We start from the raw sequence: 27437 nt of genomic DNA on the forward strand, positions 1-27437 counted from the left end.
AAGTTCAGCCGGGTTTTTCCTGTTAGTTACAGAAGGCAGCAGAAAAATTAAATAGCCGTCCACATATCCGAAAGCGGTTTGCACCAAATCCACAAGTTTTTCACGAAGGATGTTGTCAATCTTGGCAAAAAAAAATGTCACTCTGAACCGGGGCAACCCTTGATTCAGTGCAAACTCCCTTACGTTGTCTATAAAGAGACCCTCCCCACGAAACAAAAGTGGAGTTCAAGTAGAAAAGCAAAAGTTCCATGAAAGAATTAATACTGATGCCACTATCATTAATGAACAACTCTTCATGATTATCCTTGGTTATACAATCTCTAACATAATTTAACAATGTGCTTTGAGCAATGGAGTAATACAAATGTACAACATCGATACTTAAAACAGGGCACCCAATTGGATTATGATCCTTGAGGTATGTGACAAATTCTTGCAAATTATGGACGCGATAGGGGTCATTCAAAACTAAACTAGATAGATGTTTCTGCAAATAACCTCCCAAAAGCTTCTGCCAGGTTCCTCTTTCAGAAACAATTGTACGCAAAGGTTGTTCCGGCTTATGACTCTTAATAGTGAATAAAATAGACAATTCTTGGGAAGAAGCTTTCTTTACGCTACGGGCTAAACCTAGCAAATTCACAGCCTCAGGGCGAGCACTGCAAAAGCTGCGGGTGCCAGCCTCGATTCCCTGGCGTGAGTGTGCTGCCACACCACATGGACAAGTTAACTCGTGAAATAGCTGAAGCGTATTTTATTAGAAAACATAGTGACGGATGCATGAGCCAACCTTCGGTGGCCTTGCATGACAAAGAGTTCGCACTTTTAGATAAGGGTTAGCCATTTTATCATTGCACCTTCTCTTTATCAGACGATTCCCCAGAATATGTCACGTTGCTCACGTTTGCTGTTAAAAGGTTGCCTGTTGTATATATTATCATGTGTGCTGCGAATAATAAAATTCAGTTGGTAGTCAGCGCTCGTGTTGTCCTCTTTGCTTTCAGTGCCTCGCCTTTCGTCTGTTTCTTCTGGCACCTTTGTGCTCGCGCTGCAACCCTTATTACCATGAATTCAAACCAACTAGCCCAAATAGCCATTCTTCTTCTTATCAACAGGAGTGTCCTACTTATTGAGAAATTAAGGTAAATGCACGAGAACACATGCCCTGTAGTAGGACATTTGCAAGATGATCCTGATGACATCAGAGTTACTGCCTACAGATAATCACTAGTAATCGAAATAGCTACACTAAATAAAGAACCTTCTGTACATAAAGAGACGTAATAAAATGCTGCTTGTTCATTTCTGTTTGATTCATGGAAAAAAGAACCGCTAGACGTTACTATGGGGAAAGGCGCAAGTGGTTCAAGAGACTAGACTTTGCTTGGTTAAACTGGACAGGTCATGCCATCTAGCACAGTCCAGTAAAACCAAGCACATCTGCCATCCTGGAGGCCATGGCAAGAAATTGTTCAATGACTGTTGTTGCTGCTGTGGCTGCCACTGCTTTCGTTCTGCTGCTACTAGTGCCAGCGACCGCGCAGTAAAGCCGGGCAACATTATGCATGGCAACAGAGACGCGAGACTTTGAGGTGGGTAATTTGAAGTGTGCTAACCCGATGCAGACCACTAAAACATGATTTTATTTCAAAATAAGCACATCTTTGACACAAAAGTTATGCTATGAGGTATCTAAACCACTATTTAAACAATAAATATAAACTTAATAGTTGCCTTTAGTGTCCCTTTAAGAACGCATTGAAGACGGTGGACCAACCAAACATCTGAGGTTGATCCTAATTGTCAAGAATGTTTACTTACTGAAGCTTGAATGTTTGTGACTATACTTACGTCAGTTCTACAGCTTTTGAATTAAGTTCGTGGTGACTCATAAGCTAACTCTGCCATGCGGAGCTAAATTCATTCATTTTGTGAATCGACTTCCCACCTGCTGTATGCAGATGCAAGTTTAGGTCAGTTTGCCTACCCTGGCTGCACCAAAAAAAAATTTTTTTGTGAATGTACTGCGCAGTGTACATAAGTGAGCAATAGGGTGGACAGGCAGGTCCCTGCCTTTTGTTTTGCTAAGCAAGCATTGTGGAAAGGACACCAGCACAGAACATCTCTGTGTTGAAGGCACATCACACAACATGCAGACCACAGTTGTTGGATGAAAACAATCACAAAACTGAGGGAGTGAGAACAGTGATGAGAAGATTTATTTATAAGGTGAGATGCGCAATGAATCAACAAGGCATAATTAATTATCAATGTGAGTCCATGAACTGAATTTCACTCAGCAGCAGCACTGCCTTTGGTAGAGGCCTTGGCTGTGGTGAGAGAACTGTCAGCGTTTGCCGTTCCATGTCCACTTCCGTTCTAAGAGATACAATGTAGAGGAAATGAGGACAAACAAATTACATTTCATGTGAACCACATGCCAATCATAACTGCTTGAAATGCGAGCATGTAACGTAGATTCGTATTTCAAGCAATCATGAATCACCAACTCTCCTAATCAGCCATCTTGGCACATGCTATCAGTTGCATTCATATTATCATAGTGCTCAAGGCACTTTGGCAATCCCGACTGGCAAGCATGCCAAGGAATCGCACTGCTTTGTGTGAAGCTTATCTACATAACCCACCGGTCTCTAGCATATCCTCAACATCATCTACATAAAGTATGTGAGAGCACAAAACAAAGAATCTGCGAGTTTCAAACATTAGTTTGAAAGTAGACAAAAAGGATAAGTTATGTTAACCCCTGTGTAGTACAAGCATAACGCAGGTACAGTGCAACATATTTTACATGTCAGGACGTTACTGTGCCAGCAATTTCTCCGTTATTTTATTTATGTATCTGGTTCCTACATCATAGCACTGTGTGAATTAGCACAGTCCATGAATACCTCCCGTTAGACATACTTGCAGTGCCTCTTTCACATACGTCTTATGATTAGAACTACACTTTGATTCACAGTTAAAAAGGACACTCTAGTGAGAGTTTTTATTTTTGCAGACTCTGTAGCTGCAATTGTCAGCTAAAGCTATGCACCGCATAGGTTAGACGACTCAGCCAGGTGTCTTTAGACTTGTCGTACAGAAAACTTCACACGTGCTCTGCACCCTTGTCTTTTAGCACTGCACTGCACATCTTCTAATACTAGATGGATTAACACTTCTGAGTTACATTGAGATTAGTGAGACCACAGACAAAGCACACTTAGTAAATGCACTCAAAAACAGGCCACATGAGAAAGCTGTACAAACTGCTTCTTTTTGAAGAAGACAGGCGATATGGGAGAGTTGGTGAGGTTCCATATAAAGCGGCACTTATTTTCAAACACAAGACGAAGGAAAGATGAGACACATGCGGGCTCCTTTGTGCTAGATCGCCTGTATATTAGTTCTTTGTAGAATAACAAACATGGCGTGCACACCAGGCTGGTAAACTCTTTAGTTCTGCTTGATGCAAATCACATAAGTTAATACCAGACAAAAAAAAACATGGCTTTCAATGAAAAAAAAAGAAGTTTATCTAAATGCCATGATACCTTTACTACAAAAACAATCTTCATAGAAAACCTGGAATTGCAGCCTAACAGTGCTTTCTTAGTTTGTTATCTTGATTCTCAGAGACTCATTAGACAGCACAACAGTGGCTATGCCATTTTTGTTAGATAAACATGCAAGAGATCTTCAGGCACCCAGGAGTGACCAATCAAAGCTACCTGGCATGGCCACACAGCTTTTCCTGTGTGAAGGGAATGTGTTTTCAACACTTTGACAATACATTTCACATCGATTACGAACACATAAGAGCCAGCTGCCCACCAAAAGCTACAAAACCGCATGTCCCAGAGCATTGCTTCTATTGGAGGATGTTGACTACCAGACCATACTAGTCCAGTATTTGCAAAAGTAAAGCTGATATGACTGTACTGCTTTCCTATTGGGCACAAAACCCACCACCGAAAAAGCTGGCACCATTATCGGTGTGATGGACTGGGAGAAATCTGAGGCAGCGTCATCTGCTTCAGGAGCATCGAGGCATGTGGGAAATAAAATTTTATAAGGAATGCACCATGATTTTAATTGCATGGGCAGATTCTCCTGCTTTGGCTTGTGTTTTACAACACTTGAAAGCACTGCAAGGTGTAGTCACTGTCTTTAATGGTGTATCATATGGTAGGCCAGTGCTCGGTGCCACAGTGCAGGAAACACGCAACAGAGCCAGCTTTCACTCTAAAGAGGAGGAAGCGGCTTGCAGCGTGGATTTGGAAATTTGGAAATTGTCAACAGCTACTAGCTACAACAGCGACGGAAGTGACTTTTTATTTTCTTGGAGCAGGAAAAAAATTTAGTTTGGAGAGCACCTATTGGTGTTTAAGTAGGCTTCCGTGCTCAGATTTGGGTGCACGTTAAAGAACCACAGATGGTCGAAATTACCAGAGTCCTTCCCTACTGCGTCTTTCATAATCATATGGTGATTTTGGGAGCACTTGCAAAATTTGTCAAACAACTCCTGGAGTTCAAAGCATTGCCGAAGCGTCTTATAAATATTGATGTCTATCGCAAAATATTTTTCACAGACAACAATCAACGCAAATCGCAAGAAAAAAAAATTAAAAAGATGGGTGGTTATCGAATGTGCTGTAAAATGAGGTATATATTTAAATTAACAGTACTTGTGGCAGAAATGAAATCAGACCAATAAATCTGAGCATTAAATTTCAGAAGTAACCACAATCATATATGATGATGGTAGATTTTAGTGGCGCAAGGGCAACCCAGGCCAAAGAGCGCCAAACACACGGTTTTTGGTTCATTTGATTATAAAAAGTTGACTCAGGGTCGCAAGAACAAAAGAGTGGAGCATAGGGCTTAAACTTAGATGTAGTGACTATGTGTGAAGGGTTTAAAATGGGCTATGCTTATGGGTTTTACAAAGTCATGCAGTGTCGGCAACAGTCCTTGTCAGGACAAGGGGTGCGTGCTGCATGACATTTAATAAAAAAGTCTCAGCGGTTCCCTCAAGATTGAGAGGAGGCTGAGATTAGTGAGAATATGTTATCACAATCGTATGTAAATGTTGCCAAATAAGGAGTAGGTAGATAATCGGAGCAGGAACCTGCAGGCATACAAAGAGGTTTGAACTTAAATTCAAGTCAATGCAGTGTGCGATGGAAAGGAAAATGATAGGTGTGACCCTTAAGAGGCAGGATGAGAGCCCAGTGGGCCAGGGAACAAACCGGGGTTAAGGTTATCACAGCTGAAATCAAGAAGAAGAAATGTACACGGGCCAAGCACGTAGGCAGGACAACCGCTGGTTATTAAGGGCTTCAAGAGCATGCAAATATGTGAGGGAGAGACAGAATATTGGGCGGGCAGATGAGGTATTGCATGCTAGCAGAAAGCATAGAACCGGGTGTATTGGCAGTACGTATGTGGGAAAATCCTTTGTCCTACAGTGGGCATAGTCAGACTGATGATGATGAATCAGTATGAAATCAAAGCTATTTTGCTCATTTTCACATTTTACCAAAGTAGTCTCCATGTCCAGTTGAAAAAAAAAAAAAGAAGCTATATGAGCTACATGCTTAGCATGCCAGTTTCTGTTGTTTAAATAAAGTCAGAGCTGATAATGATGCACACTTGTGGTCTACTAGGCTGATAGTATACAGATTTATTTTTCGATTTATTTTTCGGCTTAAGAGCTGGGTGTACAGATTCTTCATTCTCATTCTCTCAGTGCCATTTAGGAGCATGTTTGGAGCAATGAATAACAAAAATCCAAGCTTGGAGGGGCATTTTTCTTCTGAAGCATTTGAAGCAGCACATCCACCACTGTTACAATGTGCATATAGGTAACACTTGAACAAAACGGGCATCCACTTTGGCTTGGGGCTGCGATGCTTGGCGAGTAGCAGAAAGCACTCGCCGTGGTACTCGCTCAGGCACAATGGCCAGCTAATGACGCCTTTCTTCTGCAAGCTGGTTCGTGTGATGTCCACGTCCATATTGATGCCAAAATAATGTTTATTCACTCCCAAATTCAAGTTAACTCGTCCCAAACTTGTTTGTTTTCCATGAAGCCATATGTATTTACATTGTAAAGGTATAGACGCAATTTTTCCACCAAAATTACCCCCAAACTTACTAATAATGTTGAACATCGCAACTTCACATTGCATTCTCCACACCTTCTTTTTACCCTGCTTTGCAACTACTTGCTATGTAACCTTTCAGTCTTTCTCTGTGACTAATAGCTTGTGCAGGTATTTGTACTGCCATTATTTGGAGAACTAGTCCTTCGTGTTGTGCAACGTCTCACGTTTCACCCATTGTGAAGTGCTTTTTCCTCTAACAGCCGCCGCGAAGCTTATATTAAGCTTTCGTCTATGCACATTTGGATGACATGGATACTAGATTCTTCGTTTGAATGGAAACAGAGTAACAGGGTGGTAGGAATCCTGTTAAAAAAAAAGCATTGCATATGCTTACATTTGTCCTAGCCACAACCATTGAAGTACTGGATTAAAAAAAAGAGAAGGAAGACTGAGAAGACTGATAAAAGTAGAGAGCGATGCTACTAGAATAATAATGGTACCAGAATAATAACGACCCAGAACATCTAAGACAAAAAAAATCTAATCTTGCTGAAGGCGTGCTCAAGTCACCCTTGGTGCCAATGTCAAGAAGTTTTCAGGAAATTATTTTCAAGGAGCTTCGATAACGTCCACACCACAATGGTTAATTGAGGATACGCAGCGACACAGAAGCTATGGTTGTGTGGTCACTTAGTTGAGGCTTCATTGTGGTATGCCCCATTTATTTCTACAGAGAGATCATCGTAAGAGTGCATTTCACGTAGTCCGCCTTCACGAATTCTCTGCCTTTCCCGCAAGAAGCTTAATTGGGGATACCCCACCGTGGCAAGCGCGTGCAGTGTGCTTCGCTGTACGTATTCCGTAGATAGACAGCGCCGGTAAACAATTCTGCACTTTATTTTTTTTCTGGATTATTATTTGTACAGTAAAATCCTCCCTCATTCAGAAAGCAGTCACAGAAAGGGTCAACAAGGCTTTCACTTTCCTCAAGCTGCACTTAGCTACAGAGACATTAATCAGAAGGGTGATGCAGTTACGGTATACTATTACCGAGTTTCTGTAAGCTGTGCACTTGCAAGAAAAGTTATAACGGTGTGAATGTACCCTAGCGCATGAAACATTCAAGGCGATGAAAGCTCCAAATTGCATTGGTCCACAGGATATAACCACCAGCTGCATGCCCCAGAGAAAGAGAGGGAAAAAAGAGCTTTTCCCATTGCACGCTGCCCTGCGGTGCACATGCAAGAATCAGTGGTAGACAGTAGGCAAGTCCTTTCGGTTCTTGTTGCAGAGTAGATGGTGAGAAAGCCTACCAGGAGGGCTCTTTTATACATCCAAACCACAAAGTTTCACCTTACGTGAAAATAACTTCGCTATATCCAAAAATTTGTTATAAAGGTATATTTCTAACAATATATCTATTGCAAGACTATTCTTCATCATTATCACCGATATTTCGTTATATCTGGGTTTATCAAATCGAGGTTTAAGAGATTTAAGGAAAGTTTAAGTACCCTGTAACATGACGTGCTACTAACATGATTACAAGACCTGCTGGGCAACTTCTACCATGCTGCAAGTGAATTGGAAGGGCAACTTACACGCAGATAAAACCGGCCACATTAGTCTGTAGAATGTCCTCGTCACTGCTGGCTGCAAAACTGACACTCAGTATGTGATGCAGCACATTGGGTCCTGGAAGAAAACAGAAAAAAAAAAACAACTGATGATCACTTGAAAGGCAATGGATGGGTGTCTGGATCACGTAGCAAACCGGTACTTGCTCACAGTTTCCCTCTCAATGCACATTCAGTTGTCTACAAGAGGGCAAATGAACATATTCCGAAGTTTAGGAAATTGTCGCCTTACAACTGTAAGTTTTTATTGCCGTATCACATAAATATCACAGCACGCAGTTAGAGATCAACAACTACAGTACAAAGAATACATCAGTACTGCTGAAAGTGATGACAAATCCTTTTGTCAACACTAAAGTCACAATTAGTATTGCTGACCTAAACTGCAACTCGGGCAAAGTGTGACTTTGTATTTAACAAATACGCTCACAAAACAACTCCTGAACGAAAAGGCTCTGAATAAACTTTCTTGAACTTAAAAGAAAAATCTACATTCTACTGACTTCGGGGAAAGTTCAGCTCTAAGTTCTGGCCTCAAGCCTTTTATTAGTTGTTCTAGAAATCGGTCAATTTGACACATTTTAATTACAACACTATACTGAAAACTACTCACAATCTGTATATCTGAACTGTTATAGTATTGTCTTGAGCAAATGAACATGATGCATAAGGTTGAAGATTGCTGAAATCATTACAATATTGACAATATGAAAAAGATTTACCCACTTGCGAGCATTGTAGATAGTAGCACTAACATTGCTTAAGACAGCAGCAAGTGAATCACAATAGTATAAACACGGAAATAGGCACAGCCTTATTACCTAAAGGAACAGGTACCAGCTTTGTGAAGTTGTCCTCAGCCTTCATGCCTAGTGGCATGCAGGAGTCAGGTAAAGATGGCGCTGAAAAAGTTTAATTTTGCCAGGTTCAGATAGAGAAAAACTCCTCTTTCTTTGTACCTGTTACATAATAAGGAGAAGCAACACCACATTTACGTATATTTTTTAAGTGACATGAACCTAACTTTAGTATGATTTACATAAATTCAGTGCTACTCATTGGGCAAATGTGAATGATTTTTTTTAATTCAGTTTTCTCTCTCTCTATTTTTTTTTTTTTTTTCAAACCTTTACATCTCTATGGGCTGGAATGCAGACACTCGTTTTATTTTGGCTGCATGCGGTTTATCGTGCACCACTCAAAGCTCAGCATATTTTTTTGCATTCCCCCTCCACCTGAATGTGGCCACCCCAAGGAAACAAAACAATCCTAACAATAATATGTCATACTTACTGAGTCACTGTGGCATGCTTCAGATCTATGACAATGCAAGAGATACTGAATAAGATGAATAAATGAATTGACATTGTTTTTGTATTAGACCTTCGCGAGATCAGATGTTGCTCAACAAATAAAAATATACATAGCAATAATTTACTAGGCAACCTTGTCATACAGCCAATACTTGCAGAAAATTTGCGATGTTCGAACAAGTGAGGCCTTCATGTGAGGCACACGGCAGAGTTTCAACATGCTCGAGTAATGGCGATCCATGCATTTTAGGAAGCAACACATGAGAACAGTGGGTTCACTGATAATGGCCTCATGTTCATATACCGTCATACAACTGACGTTTCTGCAATATTATTGTAAGGAAATGAAAGGCGGGACGGGGAGGCTTCGGAGGCATCGCCAGCTCCAACATATTATGCCGGAAAACCTGTGTACTTACCACCTATCTTATACAGTTTGACGTCAGAAAACTTGACATCAAAAGAGTGTGGGTAAAGGGGTGTTTTGAGGCCGTAGAAGTACTCTTTCACCCTTGAATCTCTAGATTCTGACCTCATGGACTTGCTGCGTTCTACAACCTGCGGCCAAAGCAAAAGGTGCAATTAGAACAAAAATAAACACAGAATAGCATAATGTTGAAGCGCTAATGCAAGATGAATGTGTGCATCAGGAACTGTAGGTGCACGTAGCAAGGCTAATGCAGATGCCTAATGTTGCGGTGCTGAAGAAAAGTATTAATAACATTTACTGCAATGACTAAGAGTTCTGAATTATTTCCTTCTATAAATACGGTGGCATAATATTTCCAACTACAGTAAACTTTCAGTAACTGAAACTCTCTTGAATTAAATACCTGTTTTAGTGAAAAAACTGCTTTTAATGTGATTAGTTTTGTACTTGAATCTTGCACCCTTGTTTATCTCTCAGTAAACGAAGCTCCTGGTAAATGAAAAATATTTTTCTTGTCCCTTCAGGTTTTCTTTAATAGGAGCCTGCAGTAGTGAAATTGTGCAAATCCATTTGTGTTTAAACTAGAAAAAGAAACCAAGAAAACAAAAATGTTTCAGGCATGCTACTGACATTCGCAGTAGCAGTTCTGCCATAAGACATCTCCCATGTACTTATTCCAATACACATCTGCTGCAGCCGCTTAATGTGCCAAGTCCCATCACTCTGCCATGTCAGCTCAATGTGCACAACAATAACTAAAAGGTAAACATTCCCGACTTGTGTAAAATAAAACTATCAGGCAAAGCAACTGCAGAGGTGATAAAGCAGGAGTTTAAGGAAAGATTGTAGTCCCTGAGGCTGTTCTAGTTAACACTTTTTATTATCACATTATTTTTTGTGGCTAGTGCCCAGACTGAATGTGCTCTGGCAATTTTAAAGAAACAGAAAAAAGAGACAGGCTGAGTCTCAGCGTGCTATAGCCTGCTGCACTGCATGAGGAAGAGAAAGACGAGAAAAGAATAGCGAGCTGATCCACGAAGTGAATGCTGATGATGGAGCGAAGCTAGGTACTAAGGTCCATGATGTCGCCGTTGAAGTTACTGACTGGTATAATGGACGGCTGGCCGGCCGGTTCGGTGGACAGATGCATGGATGGAGGCACACATAGATTGATGGACAGATGCATGGACGGACGGACAGAGTTCAACCTATTTTTAAAACCATATGCACACTATGAACGCTCTATATACAGTATAGACAGATGGCCTACAAGGACATACGACGACGGCGACAACAGACATAGTGAAAGCATAAGGAGCTTCGGTCCTAAAGAAAAGTGGAACTTGCAAGTTGGGTATAGCATCTGGTAAGCACAACGTGGCAGCAAGCACTGTACACCATGCTTGTGACGCACACAAAATTTGTGATGCACACAAAATTTTCTCTCACGGTCCGAATTTTGATGCTACCTGTGGGGCTGATCAGGTTGGGACCAATGCTCAAATGTGTAGCTGTATGCGATGTAACAAAGTGGGGCACTTCTGTTTTGTTGTGGGAAATATAGCATTTATTTAAGAGGCACCACACAAGATTTTCTTTGCTTATTAAGTCTTCTTGCTCATTCCCAACCATGCCACAGCATCTTCGTATAACTAAATAAAGGTGACAATACCACACCACGGCGTGATGGTATCTACCTAAAGGTAAGTTTGCCTAGTTTAATGGGCAAGAATATGCTGTATTATTTCTAAAGCTAAGATACAACACAGACCAAGTCTCAGACTGAAGCTAAAGAACAATGCCAAAGTATAGACAGTTCAATACGGGATGAAAGGGGAACAAGGCAAAATACTTACACCACCAGACTTTGGTGTAAACACCACCTTGACAAAACCCGGCATGTCCCTCACTAGTTCGTTGTACAGCCGCTCCTGATCCAGCACTAGGACAACGTCCACTGAAGAAGATAGAACATGTAAACTGTTCTTGCACTGTAAAGGCTACATTTTTCAAAGAAGCAATGATAGAAGCATTTAGAGAAATAGTTCATGCAGAACTTAGAGGACCCCTGACAGCAAAAGTTTTGTTGGCGACTCTTCGACAGTTATTTGAAGCTTTTCGTATGGTAATGTCGAAATTGAATTGTAAATGCTCTACCACATTATATAACTTAAGCTAGCATCGTTAATTCCAAACAATATTGCATCAGTTTGAAACGCCCTCCCAAATGCCATAAGAAACTAGCACCCCTCAGCGAAGCAGCACGTGAGACTAAGTGTGCTCAAGCTTTGGTAACGCTGAAACGTGCTGTTTTCACACATGAAGACCCGCGGCTGGTGAAGAATGAAATGATGTGAATGCTTTGAGTGTCCCCCCCCGGAGAAAAAAAGAAAGGCATTCGGGACGTGAGCAGCTAAAAGCAGCTTAAGAGCAGCCCGGCAACAAAGCAAAAGGGATGAAGAACAATAGTCTTTGCCGGGTGTCAGTCAAGGTATTGTGCGCACCCCGAAAATGTTCTCTTATGCCAACAATACTTGCTTGACCTCCGGAAACCTCACGAGAGAACCCCGTGTCTACGCCAAACCAAAAAAATGTCAATTGCACCTGAATACTCGAATGAGCATGAATTCTTACTCTAAAACCAAATTAAAATATTTTATAGGCAATGCTCGCCACTAATAATCAGTTAAAAGTGACACCTCCCCCCCCCCCCCCCCCAACCTCCGCATGCAGGACTCTCAAGCCACGCAAGGGTCTTGAGTTTCCAAATCTTGAGTCAGGGGTCCTTTAAGAAAGATCCGAGTCAGTCTCAACTCTTGATAGCTGTCAAGCAAACCTTTGCTTCAATTCGTACCTTCAAAAGCAAGAGCGGCGTGAGTGATTGCCTTGTAGCCAGTTCCTTTCACCCAACCGCAAGTGTTGATGATGACACCACTGGCGCTTGCTGAAAATGGAAATGATGCAATACAGTGAGCTCTAATGGTATTTTGTGCTCTCTGTTAACAATTGTACAATTGTGTGGCATCGAGAGAAACAGGCTGCAAGTAACAAGACAACAGGCATAAAAATTCAGTAGGCCCACACAAACTTCAAATGGACACAAAAAAATTATGATTTATATTGCTCAGTTATCCATCTGCAATAGGCAAAATCAATACCACAATTGTGACTACAGGAGGAGACTTTTTAATAATAACAGCAACAGCAATAAACAAAAGCCCAGTCATCAAGCTGCCCTGAAGTTCTCTGAAACGTCATGAACCAAGCTTGGCAATTGCTAGATTACAAGACTGACTTGCATTGTACAGTAGACACTCAGTCAATGAAAATGTGTTAAATGAAACTGCTGCCTAAATGAAACAAGTGCTTCTGACAATATTGGTTTCGTTCTGATATTTTGCACCCCTGGTCCTCTCTTAGTAAACGGAACTCTTGTTAAACAGAATATAACTTCCTGGTCGCTTCAGATTCCACGAGTCTACATTATATGCTAAAAGAGCGAAAGACTAAAACTGAAGGGTTTTGAGAGTTTCTACTACACTGCAGTAACCAGGACAGTGAAAAATTCCATGAAATCGGTGATGCCCCAAACACATACCTGCCAAGTTCAAGGATTCTGAATTTGGGAGATTTCCGTAACAAAAAAAGGGGGGGGGGTCCCAATCGTAAGCGCGAACATCGGCGTTGTGGTCTCATAATGGCTTCGAGTGGCTGAACAATCGAGGGTAGTGTTTTCCACTAAGGTGCGAGTCTCAAAGGAAAAGCACAAATACTCCTGAAATTTTGCGTCACTGAAACAACTAGCAAAATCTATTTCCGTCAAAACAACTTGTGTATGTCTTCCTCGGACACACGTGAACAGATGGGACGGCGCAGCTGGCTGCTGCGAAGGCGCGGGTCAAAGCTGTGCTCACTACTAGATTCTCTGTCAGGAATGCCAAAACGCTTCTAGCCTTTTTTTACGTCTTTACTGGCTTCAATCTACTGCTGCATTAGCCGCATGCCCTCGGAGCTAGTAGATCGCTATCGCGTCGCCGCGACCGTGGTTTTGTGCGCAGCGGATGCGGCAAACGGTAGTTCCGTTTTCAATCCGTGTATGCTGGCTACGCAGGTGCCTTTACAACTAAGCCATTCCATGCTATCTACGATCGCATCTGCTGGGGTTTTGTTCACAGAGTTTGCGAAAAGCAGCATTACATTTACTTGCGGAGCGTTGGACGTGTGGACACTGTCAGAGTTCAGTCATTAACGTTGTCGCTATAGATGATCGTGTCAAGAACCACCGCGGTTTCGTCCACAGCGGTTGTGGTAATGACAACCACATGCACTGTAGAAGACTGTGCGTGCGGTGGTGGCACGCATACTTCTGAAGCTCCGAGCACGCTGCTGCTCTCGGCCTTCGTTTGACGGTTTCAGTACGAAATTTCATATCATGCGCGGGTTTGTACAGAAGATTCCAATTTTGGCTTAATAGGCACGGAGGAATTTTGCCGGGGAATTTCACAAATTTGTACCAGCCATGGTTTCTGATCACTGAGATTTTACTGTACGTTTAGATGAACGCCTCCTAAATTCGTTTATAGTAAAATGCGGCGAGTTCGCGAAATGCCTGAAGCGCATTAACCTGCATTTTTGTCAATTCAGCCAGGTCACGCCCAAAAATTTCGATATTTGGGAGATTTTAATGATATCCATACAAATGGAAGAAACGGTCGAAATCCGGGAGACTTGGCAAGTATGTAATCATGTACAGACACTGTGGTTTGCTGTGCAACATGTTTCAAAGTGCCCGTTATGCTAAGAAACCCAAGAAAGTACAGCTTGATGAATATCTATGCTCGTTTCAGTTAATGCTTGGCCCGCAAAAATAAAAAAGTGAAAATTCAGCTTTTGTTCTGTCTTCTAGTGATCAACCTCTTATTAGAAAATTCACATTCATAATATTTTGAAAGGATATGTCACTGATTCATTGCTTGACAAGTGTCCTCAAAAGTTCTCTAAGTGGGAACCTTACAAGATTTCAACAAAAAATTGATCTCACATGGCTAGGGCCACACTTCTGATATCCTTCTCCACGATATCAACATGAACTTAGAATTGTGATTAGATTCAGTTCTACAACAATATGCACATAATGGAAAAAGTTATCCTAGATAGAAATTTCGAAAACAAATGAAGAAATGAGGTAAATTCATAATGGTGAACCAAGAGATTAACAAAAGAAGCTTGAAAATCAGCAATGAATTCGCGACTCCAGCAATCCATGCGGCACCTAGCGGCAATATAGGGAAGCTGCGTACTGAGGTCCAAACCGTCCAAGCGCCAGTCATATACGGTAGGGGCACGGTAGGGGCGCGGTGGGATGGTGCGGCCCGTTAAGAAAAAAAACGAACGGTCAAGCAGATTTCTTCTTTCCAGGTGAGGCACCAGTGTTAACTTGTTAACTCGAACCTATTAAATGACCATTGTATCTTGTAACTGCATGTCGCTGCGGCGTCCGAAGTATGTAAACAAGTTTCGCAGAGACGCGGTGTGCCATGTGCATTTTACACACAACGCGGCCACTTCAAGAATGCCGCTCGCGCTTGCGCTAAAATAAGATGCCCTACGTCAACAACCCGCTCCTCTTCTACAAAGCAGCATGAACTGCAATCACATTGCAGAAAACTCAATATTTGTGTTAGGACAGGGGAAGTGGTGACCTCCAAGAATCCGCCATGCTATAACTCTGCAGCGCCCTCTCATGTTCATTTGAGTTGCGAATAGTGTCAACAAGGGTTTTATTCTGAAATTAATGCAAAAGGCGACAGTCGCAAAAGTGTCGCCTTCGGTACACTCTGATTGGCTATCAAGCAAAATCGAAAAAGTGCAGGTGCCATTTGGTATTTTCGTAAACATGACGCTGCTCTACGGTACTGCTGACATGCCTGGAACAACAAAACACACCTTATCAGCATCAGTTGGTGTTGAAGTCTACATTGGCGGTATCTTCCAGTATTCAGTCCTTGATGGATTATGAAAACTTTATGCTGAAGCTTTCGGTGAGTGTTGCCTTGGTGCATTATTAATACTCATTGTTTTGCCAGTGTGTGTGTGTTTTTTTTTTCTTTTTGTGGTTTGAATCTTCCAGGAAGATGAGCTATGTATTGCTCTAGTGATTTATGGCGAACCGACAATATGTTGAGATGTTGACAAGACGTCGCTGCGGCAGCACACCACAGCTGAACTGTCCGAATAGGCCAAATAAAACCCCCAACAAAAAAAATAAATATAAATTTCACACAAAGCAAAATTCTTAAAATACTATACTGTGTTTAGCAATTTGTGCAAAACACATTGAAAGCGCTCTCAACGCATTTTAATGGCCATAGCCACGCCTGGTCACCGCGTAGAAGTCAGAGTATGCTCGAAAACACCACACTCAGGTCGCTCTGCACTCGTACAGTACGCTCCCTTCTGTGTTGTCAGGCATTCGTAAACAAAGGGAGAGTAGAACGATGACATTGCACTGGCTGGTTATTGAACATCGTGAAATACTTTACACCGCAACGGGTCAGATACGGACAGAGAAGGGACACAGCGCTGAACTCTCAACTAAAATTTATTTGGAAAATGAAAGGACATATATAGGAGACAATGAGACATCGAAACTGTGCACATGGGCAGATGTGTTGCATCACAACATGCTTCATGTATTGTCTAACAGGAAGTTATATTTTTTATCTTGAACAGTGATAGATGGATACAGTTATTGAACACATTAGATTCTACATCACCGAAGGTGATACGGTCGCCTTTCGCAATTGTTGCAGAATGCGGGCCTAGTACTTCAAAAATTAAATAGGAAAAAAAAAGAAAAAATCTTGAAGCCCTTTAGAATTAGTAGTTCACTGCACAGAAAAGCCACAGCTGTTCCTCAGAAAACTTTATATTTGACAATAAATTAGCTTAGAAGTGAATGATTGCGAGCTCATGGGTATGGATCCATTTGTAAAAGCAGCGCTAATTCAACCACGGACCGAAAAAGCACACAAGGATGGGTGCTGTGGACGAGCACTCGAGAGGCTGCGCCCTTTTTCGTGTGATGTTTCTTTATCTGAATTTGAATTAGCATCGTTCTTGCATATAAATTGGCCTTGCGGTCAAGTGATCCCTAAAAATTTACGCTAAGCACAAACCTACATACATTACAGAAGAAAGTAAGCAGACACCAGGCAGCCACAGGGCCCACACAAACAGGTCAGAAAACATGCAGCACTACAGCCTTTTCAAGGCAGTTACACTGCTCAGATATCCAAGAAACTAGAGGAGCGCAAATTTCCTCAGCACATCCTCAAGAGCTTACATTACCTTTTGCAAAGCTCGACTGCTTATTCAAGCACTGGCCTACATGTCACAACTAACCCTTTTTGTTGCTTTCAGCACGTTGGTTGATGACCTCCGCAAGTCGAGAAACAAGAACATTGTACAATGTGGCATTGGTCCCTGGCGTACTGTGGCCGTAATGGTAGACAAGGGGTGCCTGTTGAGAAAAGCCCTCTTCTACATCTGCCGGCCTCTCCACCAAAAGCGCCCCTGAAAATCGTTCAGAGAAATTCAAAGCTTGTATAAGAAATGTTGAAGTGCCTGCCGCATGTGTCTATGACATGTTAGTTGGAGCCTCAGAAGAATGGTATAAATCTTGGGCAAGTGCAACTTTAAAACTTGGTAAACTTCAGTAGCTTCTGAGTGGCATAACCAATAGTATCACCTTTTTATTGGCCCACTTGTGCTAGAATCAACCTCAAGTTGCCATTTTAGTTAATAAAAAATCCAAAATAAGTAAGCTCTAATAAATTAAAATAGACTAGCATTAATAAATCTACATATAATAAGGCACATGCACACAATTGCCAGCTGCACAAGAAGCTAAACAATTCGACTTGCTAGCAAGGGCATCACATACGACATTGACAAAGTCATGACAATTGCCTTTCTTGCAGATGATACAAGACATTCACACGGTTCGTACAGGTTTTCATAGCGAAAATTCAAGGATATTCAAGGACTTTCCAGGACCTGTTTCAAGTTTTTCATGTACTCAATATGGCATGCTAAGTTGGAATTTTTCACTCTTGAAAAAAAGACAACTTTTATTTCACTTACAATAGGTATATGGATATTGCAATTATAACAAAAAAAAATCCAGCCCCAATAATTTCTCGCACCTTCTCCCTCACTCTCTTTAGGAAGTTATGCGCTGACAGGCTTCAAAGTGTATGTGTGGTCAGGCTTTAAAGGGACACTAAAGTCAAATAACTTATTTCAGAGTGAAAGCTGAATGTAAGACATCTAAAACGACAATATTATCAAGAACAGTGCCCTACTTACCCAGAAATTAAGGTATATGCACAAGAACACATGCGCCACTGTAGGACATTCTCAAGATGATCCCGATGACATTAGACGGACCACCTACAATTAATCACTAGTAATCGGTCTAGCTACACTAAATAAAGAACCTTCCGTGCATCAAGAGATGTAATAAAATGCTGCTTGTTCATATTTGTTTGATTCATAGAAAAAAGAAATGCCGGACGTTACTATGGGGAATGGTGCGAGTGGTTCAAAAGACCAATTTTCGCCTGGTTAAACTGGACAGGGCATGCCATCTAGCGGAATCCACTAGAACCAAGCACGTCTGCCATCTCGGAGCCAATGGCAGGAAATTGTTCAATAGTCGTTGTTGCTGCTGTCGCGCCCGCTGCTTTCCATCTGCTGCTACTAGCGCAGTAGAAGCCGGGCAACGTGCACGGCAACAGTGACGTGAGTTGGTCTGGTCAGTCCGCTTCTTGAGGCGGGTAATTTGAAGTGCGCTAACCCGATGCAAACCACTAAAACGTGATTTTATTTCAAAATAAGCCCTTCCTTGGCACAAAAGTAACACTGCGAGGTGTCTGGACCGCTATCTGAACAATCAACGTCGACTTAATAGTTGCCTTTAGTGTCCCATTAAATAGATGGTGCGGCAACATTTGTGGCTCTTGCACACAACCACCAGAAAACAAACGCGCCGCTAGCTGCAGCAGCCGCAATGCTTTGCCGGTACGCTTGTGGCGGAAGCCCAGATGTCACTCACCTCACTAGAGATCTGGTGTAACATTACTACAACTTTCGTTGACCTTCCTACACAGCTACGTCAGTGTTGGGTGCGCTCGCGATGGGCCTCAATTAGGAGAATGAGCTTTTAGGAACACTTGGGAAATGACTTAAAATATATTATAAACGTTTCTTGAGTCTAACCATTCATGTGAAGTGTCCTTGCATATATAGAGAAAACCCACACGGTGCTTGCTATTGCCTCGAAATTTGATCGCACCACTAAGAGTACACAGTTGACACTTGCAGCACGTTGTTCAACAACCAAGAAGTAACAACTGTGACAGTAGCTAATGTACACCCATTCTGTAGATACATGTGTGTTCTTTTCTAGCATCTATCTTGGTATTTAGGCAGCATGCTTCCACTGCCAAGCTATGACAGTTGTTCATCAGCACTCCTCCTGTGCGCTTTCTTTTTGTGTGTCCTTTAGGCTTGAGCGGCGCATTGCATCTAACAGGTTCTTGCCCTTCTTGGTGTGACATTCTAATTTCTTGATGTTAGATTCACTTCTTCACCCTCGCCACGAAAGCAACTTTTTTTTTTTCTATGCATTTTTGCAAAATGGGACCATGTACGCCCATGCCGCATTACTGCTTCGGAAACAGGGAGCTTGGAAGGTTGACGCACCAATCTACCACATTTAGAAAGTCGTGATGTCGATGTGAGAGTGCACTGCTCACGAAATTGAAGGATTTTAAAGATGTAAAAAAACTCCTGGACTTTCAAGAGCCATGAAAATGCATTTTTCAAATTCAAGTGTTTTTATGGACTTCAAGGACCTGTACGCACCCTGCATTCAAAATGTATATGATCATCCCAACTATGAAGTGCTGACACAATTACAATTGGTTGTGTAATCTTTGCGAGAAATGATACAAGCCAGGAATTCCCAAGTGCTGCTAGCTATGTTTGCTGACATTAGGTGGCATATTAACATATATTCAAAAAATAAGAGTACCATATAAACCGGAATATAGGTCGAGATATTTTCAATAAAACAACTAGCTAAAGTCGCCCCTCGCCTTATATAGTGGCGTCTAGCCAACAGTGCACCGCTGTCCGGCAACATGTGGCTTGCATGTGCATGAGAAGCCGGACATGGCCATAATTGCATTCAAATCCAATAGCAGTTTTTTTTTTCTCTCTTGTTTGTTTCTTTGTGTTCGTGATTTGCCTCCTATCTGTTCTAAGTTCTCGCTCCGCTTGACATTGTGTTTCATATTTAGTGGTCTTTTTTTCGTTCACTGAATATGAGTAGCGGTACGAGAAGGCAGTCTTCAGCTGCGTTTAAACTAGAGGTTGTTGAGTACGCAGAAGCGAATGGGAATATGGCTGCTCAGTGCAGCTTTAGTGTATCAGAAAAAAAGCGTGCGCTATTGGAGGGTGCAGAAAGGGAAGCTGCAGATGTGCAATCCTCGAAAAATGTCATTTCGTGGGCGAAGTGTGGTTCATCCCCAGCTGGAGAATAGGCTAGGAAACTTTGTGTGTGAAGTTCATGCAGGCTCGCTGCCAGTGACCGTGGATACCATTCGCAAGAAAGCTGTGGAACTCGCTCGAGAAGCTGGGCTTACAAGAGAAGAGTTTCGTGCACCAAACTCTTGGGTGCGTCGATTCATGAGACGCAAAAAATTTTCTTTCTAGTGGCGCACATCCATCTGTCAGAAGTTTCCAGACGAGTTCGAGGACAAGCTTATAAACATTCAGGGCTTCGTGAACCGGCTTCGGGAGCAGAACAACTACATGATGGGGCAGATTGACAATGCCGATGAGACCTTTGTGTGGTTGAGATGCCTTCATTGACCATGATCATGCGGCGTGGCGCCAAAGATATGAAGCTGTTGTCCACTGGCAACGAGCACTTGCGCCTCACTGTCATGCTGGCATGCATGGCAGATGGTAGAAAGCTTCCGCCCTTCATCATTTTCAAACGTAACACAATGCCGAAGGAAGTGTTCTCGCCCGGTGTTGTCGTTCGTGTCAACAAAAAGAGATACATGGACGAGGCCATGATGCTCAAATGGATACGAGTCGTCTGGAACCGTCAGCCTGGTGCACTGCTGCGTCTTTGCAGCATGCTGGTGTTAGATGCGTTTTGTGGTCACTTAACTGACGCTGTGAAGTGCGCACTGGGAAATGGAAAAATGGACCTCGTTGTGATACCAGGTGGTATGACATCCACCCTCCAACCGATCGACGTTGTGCTAAACAAGCCGTTCAAGGACCGAGTGCAGCTGGAGTACCAAAAGTGGATGTCCAGCGACAACCTAAAGACACCGACGGCCCGCCTACAGAGGCCTCCGCTTGTGACTGTTGGTGGCTGGGTGCTTTCCGCCTGGTGTTCCTTGCCAGATTTCATGGTGGAAAATGCTTTTAAGAAATGTTACATCAGCAATGCGCTGTATGGCATGGAAGACAACGCACTGTGGGAGGCGGCCAGCGACCAACACTCGTCTTTAAAAGACAGTGGTGCTTCGTCTGACGAATAGGAATAATTGCGATGGTGGTTGAGGGGAGCTCCGACGATCGGGGTGCGGTGCGCCTAATTCGCAAATAAATGTCGTTTGGCAATTTCGGGTTGTTTTCGGTTTTCGGTAACCTGAACTTGGGGGGTCGACCTATATTCCCAATCGACCTATAGCCCAGTTTATACGATACTAATAGTACTAATGACAACACACACAGCTGATATTACCTAGAAGTCACCACGCGAGTCTATATGTACTGAAAATGCACTTTATTTGTACAATGAAAGAGAAAATGAATAGTCGTTAAACAACTTAGTTTTTTTGTGAATACAGACAGTTGCTTTTGTTTATAACCATGCTTTTGTTTATAACCATATTTAAAAAATTGATCTTTCATCAGGACTAAAATATTACATTGTGTGCTTTTTAAAACCATACCATTCACCTTTATCATATCATTAGTCAGGTGATGAGGTTACACACATGCAATACTAAATAATGGGCAGCTTAAAAGTGTGAGAAACAAAGAAACTGAGAATGGTGAACATACCGATTGTTCCAGGTATAGATATGTGGCCCTAAAAAAAAAGGGTGTCACAGATCAGTAGAAACCAACTGCACGTAGGTGATTAAGCAAACATATCACCGAAGTTTATGGTCTCAGAGGCTGTTTCAGTTGCCATTTAACAAAAACAAGTTTTTTCGTAAATAAGTTTTTTTGTTTTTATCTGGCACTTTCTGGCCGATTTTACCTATTGTGGCAATAAAGAGCATCATTTTCTTCATAGCTGGTGAAAGTTAACTAGCATACTAATATTTTTTGTTGTATATTTCAAATAGGTAGGTCTTTGCAGGTGATGCTAAGCATAGGATCAGTCTTTACGATCTGGCTACCTTAAATTTTATAGCTGCAATGTGTCCCTTGAAGTGAAAAGATAATTAATTTTAGTAAACTAGTTGCTCTATTGACAAGTGAGATATACTGGTATATTGCCTCTCAGCATTCAATGGCTGGCACTTTATAAGCAAATGTCCCCCTAAAACCTACTGTATATCCAGTGAATTCTTCCAGTACATACCTCCAGAATAAAAAAGAAACTAGCAAAAAATTACAAAACATATCAAAGTGGAAGCCAAGCCCAGTGCAGTGATAAAACAAGCAATTGCGGGTGCAATGTTCAAGAGCTCTTCACCAGGCCACATAGCAAACTTCAGTTGCTACGTGGCCTGGTGAAGGCCACATAGCAACTGAAGTTCAGTTGGGCTCTGGATGTTATGTGCCCCATAAAGAGCATTTTACTGCAAAAAATTTTTCAATGTGCTTCATTACAGAGATAAAAATATTTTGAAGCAGCGTGCGACCAAGATGCAAGGTGGTGAGCCTCACATCCTCGCAAATTACCCTGTCTAGGCTTATCAAGTCAAACTACCTCCCCTGCATTCTCCCATACCAGAGTTGGAAGATTACGCGACGCATATGCATTGGCAGGTCACACACACGCCACAAATGGGTGATTGCACACGCCTTGTTCCGCTGCAGTTCACAATGCGCTGGAGTGTCTTGGTGCCATCCGCGCCCACCGCTCGAAGTGGACATCGAAGCTCTCTTACATGCATTGTGCAGCACCTTTAACTATGTCGCACTCGGTGTCGTACATCATCAACCCACCTCAAAGCACAGGGCACGCGAGGAGAACCGCAGACAAAGTTCTGTTTGAAATTCGAGCTTTTTCCATGGAGCGTAGCTATGCAACTCGCAACTCTTGGCAAACACTATCGTGAGCTCAGAATTTAAGCATTGTGTTTCCCCGCCCAAAATAGGTACACCTGGTGAGGAGCACTTTAGGAGACGGGAAGACAGTTGAAGTGAATGCTACAATAATAATGGCACAAGTTTCCACCATAATCCACCTACTTTATTGCACTGTTTCATATAATAGTTTATGTTCATTGGAGAACTACCTAACATGTAAGTATGGACCCACAATAGCATTTACAAACCTCAAACGAATGCTGCCAATAGCTAAATTAGCTGATACTTATGGTGTATTCTTTCAAAATTCTATTTTCAATGGCTTTATAAAAGGTTAGCTACCAGAAAAGAAAATTAAGTTTATAGTGTTTTTCAATTTACCAGCAAAGTCTCACTGACAATACCTCAATTGTATAGATAGATAAGTGGGGTTTAACATCCCAAAACCACCGTATGATTATGAGAGACGCCGTAGTGGGGGGCTCTGGAAATTTCGACCACCTGGGGTTCTTTAACGTGCACCCAAATCTGAGCACACGGGCCTACAACATTTCCGTCTCCATCGGGAATGCAGCCGCCGCAGCCGGGATTCGATCCCGCGACCTCCGGGTCAGCAGCCGAGTAGCTTAGCCACTAGACCACCGCGACGGTGCTACCTCAATTGTATTGTAGGAAAGTGTAAATTTAAGGGCTTGTTTTGTTTGTTAGACATAATATTAATGGGAACTAACAGATCGTAATGTCAGCAAAGGTATAAAAGTTGTTATTAGAAGTAATTGTAAATGTCAAGAAAGAAAAGTGGGTGAAAAGATACCTTGCCACCGGCAAAATCCGAACCTGTGGCCTTCGATTAATGCGTCCTATGCTCTACCACTGAGGTACGGTGGCGGTCGTCCCTCCGTCTGCTTTATAGGGTATATATGTGAATTTAAACGTGGGAGTCTCAGTCAGTGCCACCTGATGCCACTGCGGCGAGTGTGGAACACTCATATTGCTTGTTGTGGCATTGCGCAGTACGTGGTTTTGTTACGAGGTGGCAGCTGGCCAATACTCCCTCGCCTTTGAGTTTACACTTTCCTTCATTCATAGCGAGGGTCCCGTTCTGGCAGACTTGATGCCATGAGGTGGTGTGCGAGGAATTAACCTGCCATCTCGTTTCGCGCTTAGTCCGTCTCTGTCACTGTTCTGTGTTACGCACTGTTTTTTCGCTTCGTTGCTAAGTTAAATCTCCAGCCATTATAGATTGCATATATGTGTGCATTTAATTACAAAAAATTAAATGAGCCGATGCAGAGGCTATCAACCGAAGACAACAATCTGGTATAGAAACTATAAAGTAGCACCACCATTCTTATTTTGGCTTTGCCTTTCTTTCCACGCAGTAAGAGTGGCTTCTTTTTTTGTTTGGAATATTGTGAAGGTCAATTGCTTACAAAGCTAAAATTATTTTCTATTAATGATGATTTAATGATGTATCATCATAGTTGTGACAATTCCTCAGTGATGATTTCGTAATATGGAATGCCTACCTGCCCAACGTCAAGGTCCACAAAGATAGGCCGTCGACCTTGACGAACTGCATAGTTAAGGAGTATCCGGCAGAGACTGCTCTTGCCAACATCTGTAGGTCCAACAACCAACACCTGGTGAAAGCACACAAAATAAAACCACTCAGAAAAAACGGAGCACCCAAGGTTGTAACTCATCATAGACACTGTGACGGTGTGCTGAATAATCCGATAGTACTGCTCAGCACAGAAGAGCAATTTACCACAAAGCACTCTATTGCACCAATTAGTCAGGCATATTTAAAAAAGAAAAAAAATGGCTGCTTAAGATCCTCATAGCGAACAACATAGGTAGCTACTACTGTGGTCACGATTCTCCAGATGCAGAAGAGAGAAAGAGGAAAAAAAAAAACAGCATGCCAGTAAGCTATATGAAGCACATAGTGCACTTTTTCTCCGATAGATGAATTACATTTGCATATTCTTTCTGAAGTCATATCTTTACTTTAAATCTCTTTTAATGGACACAAAGGTAAAACAATAACTTGATTTAGATTCATAAGCTATAATCTGGGAACTCTAATGTCACAAGTTTCACCATCGTATTACTAACAGAGAAAATTAAGGTCGGAGTTTCTCTTTTAAAATTTGTGCCGAAATGTGCACGTGTGACATCACAAATTTCTAAGTGTATTTTTCTTATTCTGAAGACATGGGCTCGATGAAATTTTCTGAAACTTTGTATGCTGGGTTCACAGCACCTACAGATGACAACTTCAGTTTTTACAATTAAAAACTACGTGGAACCCAGTACACGCCATCGAAATCTATAACATCACGGTGTTTGGTGCAGGAATATTGAGGTTGTATCTCTACCAGCATCTTCCTTCTGCATGTTTTCTTGCTTACCGAGCTTCATCTCGAGGTAAGAGTGGTGCTTTCGGGACTGTGAAATTGTACCTTACTAATACACAAACATCATTTTTCTATTTAGTGTCCCCTTAAGTGCTTATGGTCTTACAGCTTCGTGACAAGCGACCATGGCCAGTGATTATAAAGAAAGACAGTCCAGGCAACTGAACCTTTTCACCACCATGACCAGGTCAAAGGGGCCATATATAAAGCAAGATGCAACAGCATTAACATAAATCTAAACAAAACGCTGAGCAATCAATTCAGGATAAAGTGCCCATATATCTACAATGAATTTTGCAAAATGAGTGTTGTGGCTCAATGGAAATATTTGATAAAAGAAATAATCAAGTAATTTTAACTGACTTGTAACATGCAAAATATGTTTTTTTTAAGTGACTGATACTTTCTTCCAGTTGACCTAAAGAATAAACAAAGAACACGAGACACAGCAAAGGAAATGGATTACAGAGAGCTCCACTTACTGTGGGTCCTTTCGAATCGTCCTCTTCACACTTCTGCCGCATTTGCTCCAGCACTGCATGGATGTTGGCGTAGAATATCATGGGTGTTTCTTTCGCCACGTAGGCAACTTCTGTCTTTCCACAGAGGTAAGCTGTGCTAAGGAAATTTTCTGCAGTGGATTTTCTAACAAGTGCTTAAGAAGATTCATACAAAATATCTCTGTGCTGTACGCAACAGGTTACACAGCAATGTTATTAGTAGGAGTTTTTGAATAGGGGCCTCAATCATTTTGGGGCCCCCCAAAAATAGCGTCAAGGCCACTGTGCATGCACGGGACCCAAAGACGCTATTTCTCGAATTTAGTGGGAGCCCTAAAGCCTGCCCCAAAAGCTTTGTGTGAGACAAACGTGACCGTACCCACTGAAATAACCGTTCCTCACCAAGACTAGAACGACCTTTAATAGGGGTAGTGTCCAAAGCACCGCAGACGCTATCAGAAAGCTCACTGCTTTAGCTTGATCCAAACCGTGAATATGCAAAGAGCTTAAGGGCCCCAAAATTTGGAGCCCTTATTCGAAAACTCCTTAGTATTGGTATATAGAAGTGGCAATTTCACTGCGGCCAAACTTAAAGATACGTCTTTACAGGTACATTCCATACTGCATTTTATTTATTGGTATTTTATTTGTAAAAGGCAATGTTAAGGCATGTGTCGAAGTAAATATACCACCGATGCATAGTCATGCATGGCTTGACAGTGATAAGTTTGGACAGGCAAACCAATGGTTCCACAGCGAATTTGCATGAAAGTATGCTTTTCAACAAAACACGTAACTGTAGGTTTCGTGACAGTAAAAACAACGTAGCCCGTTGTCTGGGTGCTTGTGCATCAATTCACTTGAGATAATTTTTGTTACAAGTACGCTAGAAATACGGTGTTGCATTTGTAATATCGTAATGTTGTCACCAGAGTTGTAAATAAGGTATCTCTGCAAAGTTAAAAAAAAATGCACAGGATTTCTCAGTAGTGTGCAATGCTTTGGAAGCGAAACAACACAAGCGAGAGTGGTCTCTCAGGAGAAGGCAGGCGCTTGATTGCAACAGGACAGTTTTCTAGATATCCGAGAACACTGCAACACAATTACTAAAACAAAAAATCTCGCTGCGAGACCCTTAACTGGGTCTCTTGTCTTCACACGTAGACACAAACACGCAGAAAGGATATCTCCAGCGTGCACCCATGCCACGTGAAAACTGCAACTTTGGCCCCAGGTCCGAACGTAAACTTCTTGTTTTTCACCAACTCGACGCCAAATATTTCTGCAAGGCCCGACTTCAGCTAATGAACGGGAAAAAAAAAAGGACTTCAGTTGGGGATCTGAAACGTCACACGATGGAATCAAAACTTAGTTACCTCAACAGTGACCTTTTCTTTTCCTTCTACTTCAAAACGCAGCTCGGACTCCGGATCTATGCGGAATTCTTGAGCGGCCTGTCAAATACAAACACACGCCCGTTAAAACACAACACACGCGACACAAACAGCCTGGAATAGCTAGTCTTGTAGAGTTAATGTACCATGCAGCTGATCGAACTTTAAGCCCGTATCACTCGTGTAAGTTTTAATTCATGAAAAACAGTTTGCAAAGTATTTTGTAAGTTTTTGAGATGGAAAATATTGTCGTAGTAGTTAGGCTAGC

The 27437-nt window shown here is 42.0% G+C and overlaps 1 protein-coding gene across 3 annotated transcripts in view; it reads right to left on the reverse strand.

The window, feature by feature from the left end:
• Positions 1–2189: 2189 nt before the first annotated feature.
• Positions 2190–27437, reverse strand: part of cbc (protein CLP1 homolog) — a 28920-nt gene continuing 3672 nt past the window's right edge. For 2 of the 3 annotated variants that reach the window (XM_075894205.1, XM_037435536.2), the window contains exons 2-13: positions 27152–27229; positions 26963–27076; positions 25758–25883; positions 24382–24495; positions 21650–21677; positions 16898–17068; positions 12348–12437; positions 11350–11450; positions 9483–9621; positions 8572–8652; positions 7715–7808; positions 5675–7341 (exon numbers count right to left, since the gene is read on the reverse strand). In XM_075894205.1, coding sequence (XP_075750320.1) covers positions 7056–7341; positions 7715–7808; positions 8572–8652; positions 9483–9621; positions 11350–11450; positions 12348–12437; positions 16898–17068; positions 21650–21677; positions 24382–24495; positions 25758–25838 — 1185 coding nt within the window. In that variant the 5' untranslated portion in view covers positions 25839–25883; positions 26963–27076; positions 27152–27229 and the 3' untranslated portion in view covers positions 5675–7055. Of the gene's footprint in view, positions 2380–5674; positions 7342–7714; positions 7809–8571; positions 8653–9482; positions 9622–11349; positions 11451–12347; positions 12438–16897; positions 17069–21649; positions 21678–24381; positions 24496–25757; positions 25884–26962; positions 27077–27151; positions 27230–27437 lie in introns of those variants that run through there. The other variant, XM_075894204.1, reaches the window with a different exon arrangement.

Source organism: Rhipicephalus microplus, chromosome 1 (genome assembly GCF_043290135.1).
Source record: "Rhipicephalus microplus isolate Deutch F79 chromosome 1, USDA_Rmic, whole genome shotgun sequence".
Classification (NCBI taxonomy): Eukaryota; Metazoa; Arthropoda; class Arachnida; order Ixodida; family Ixodidae; genus Rhipicephalus; species Rhipicephalus microplus.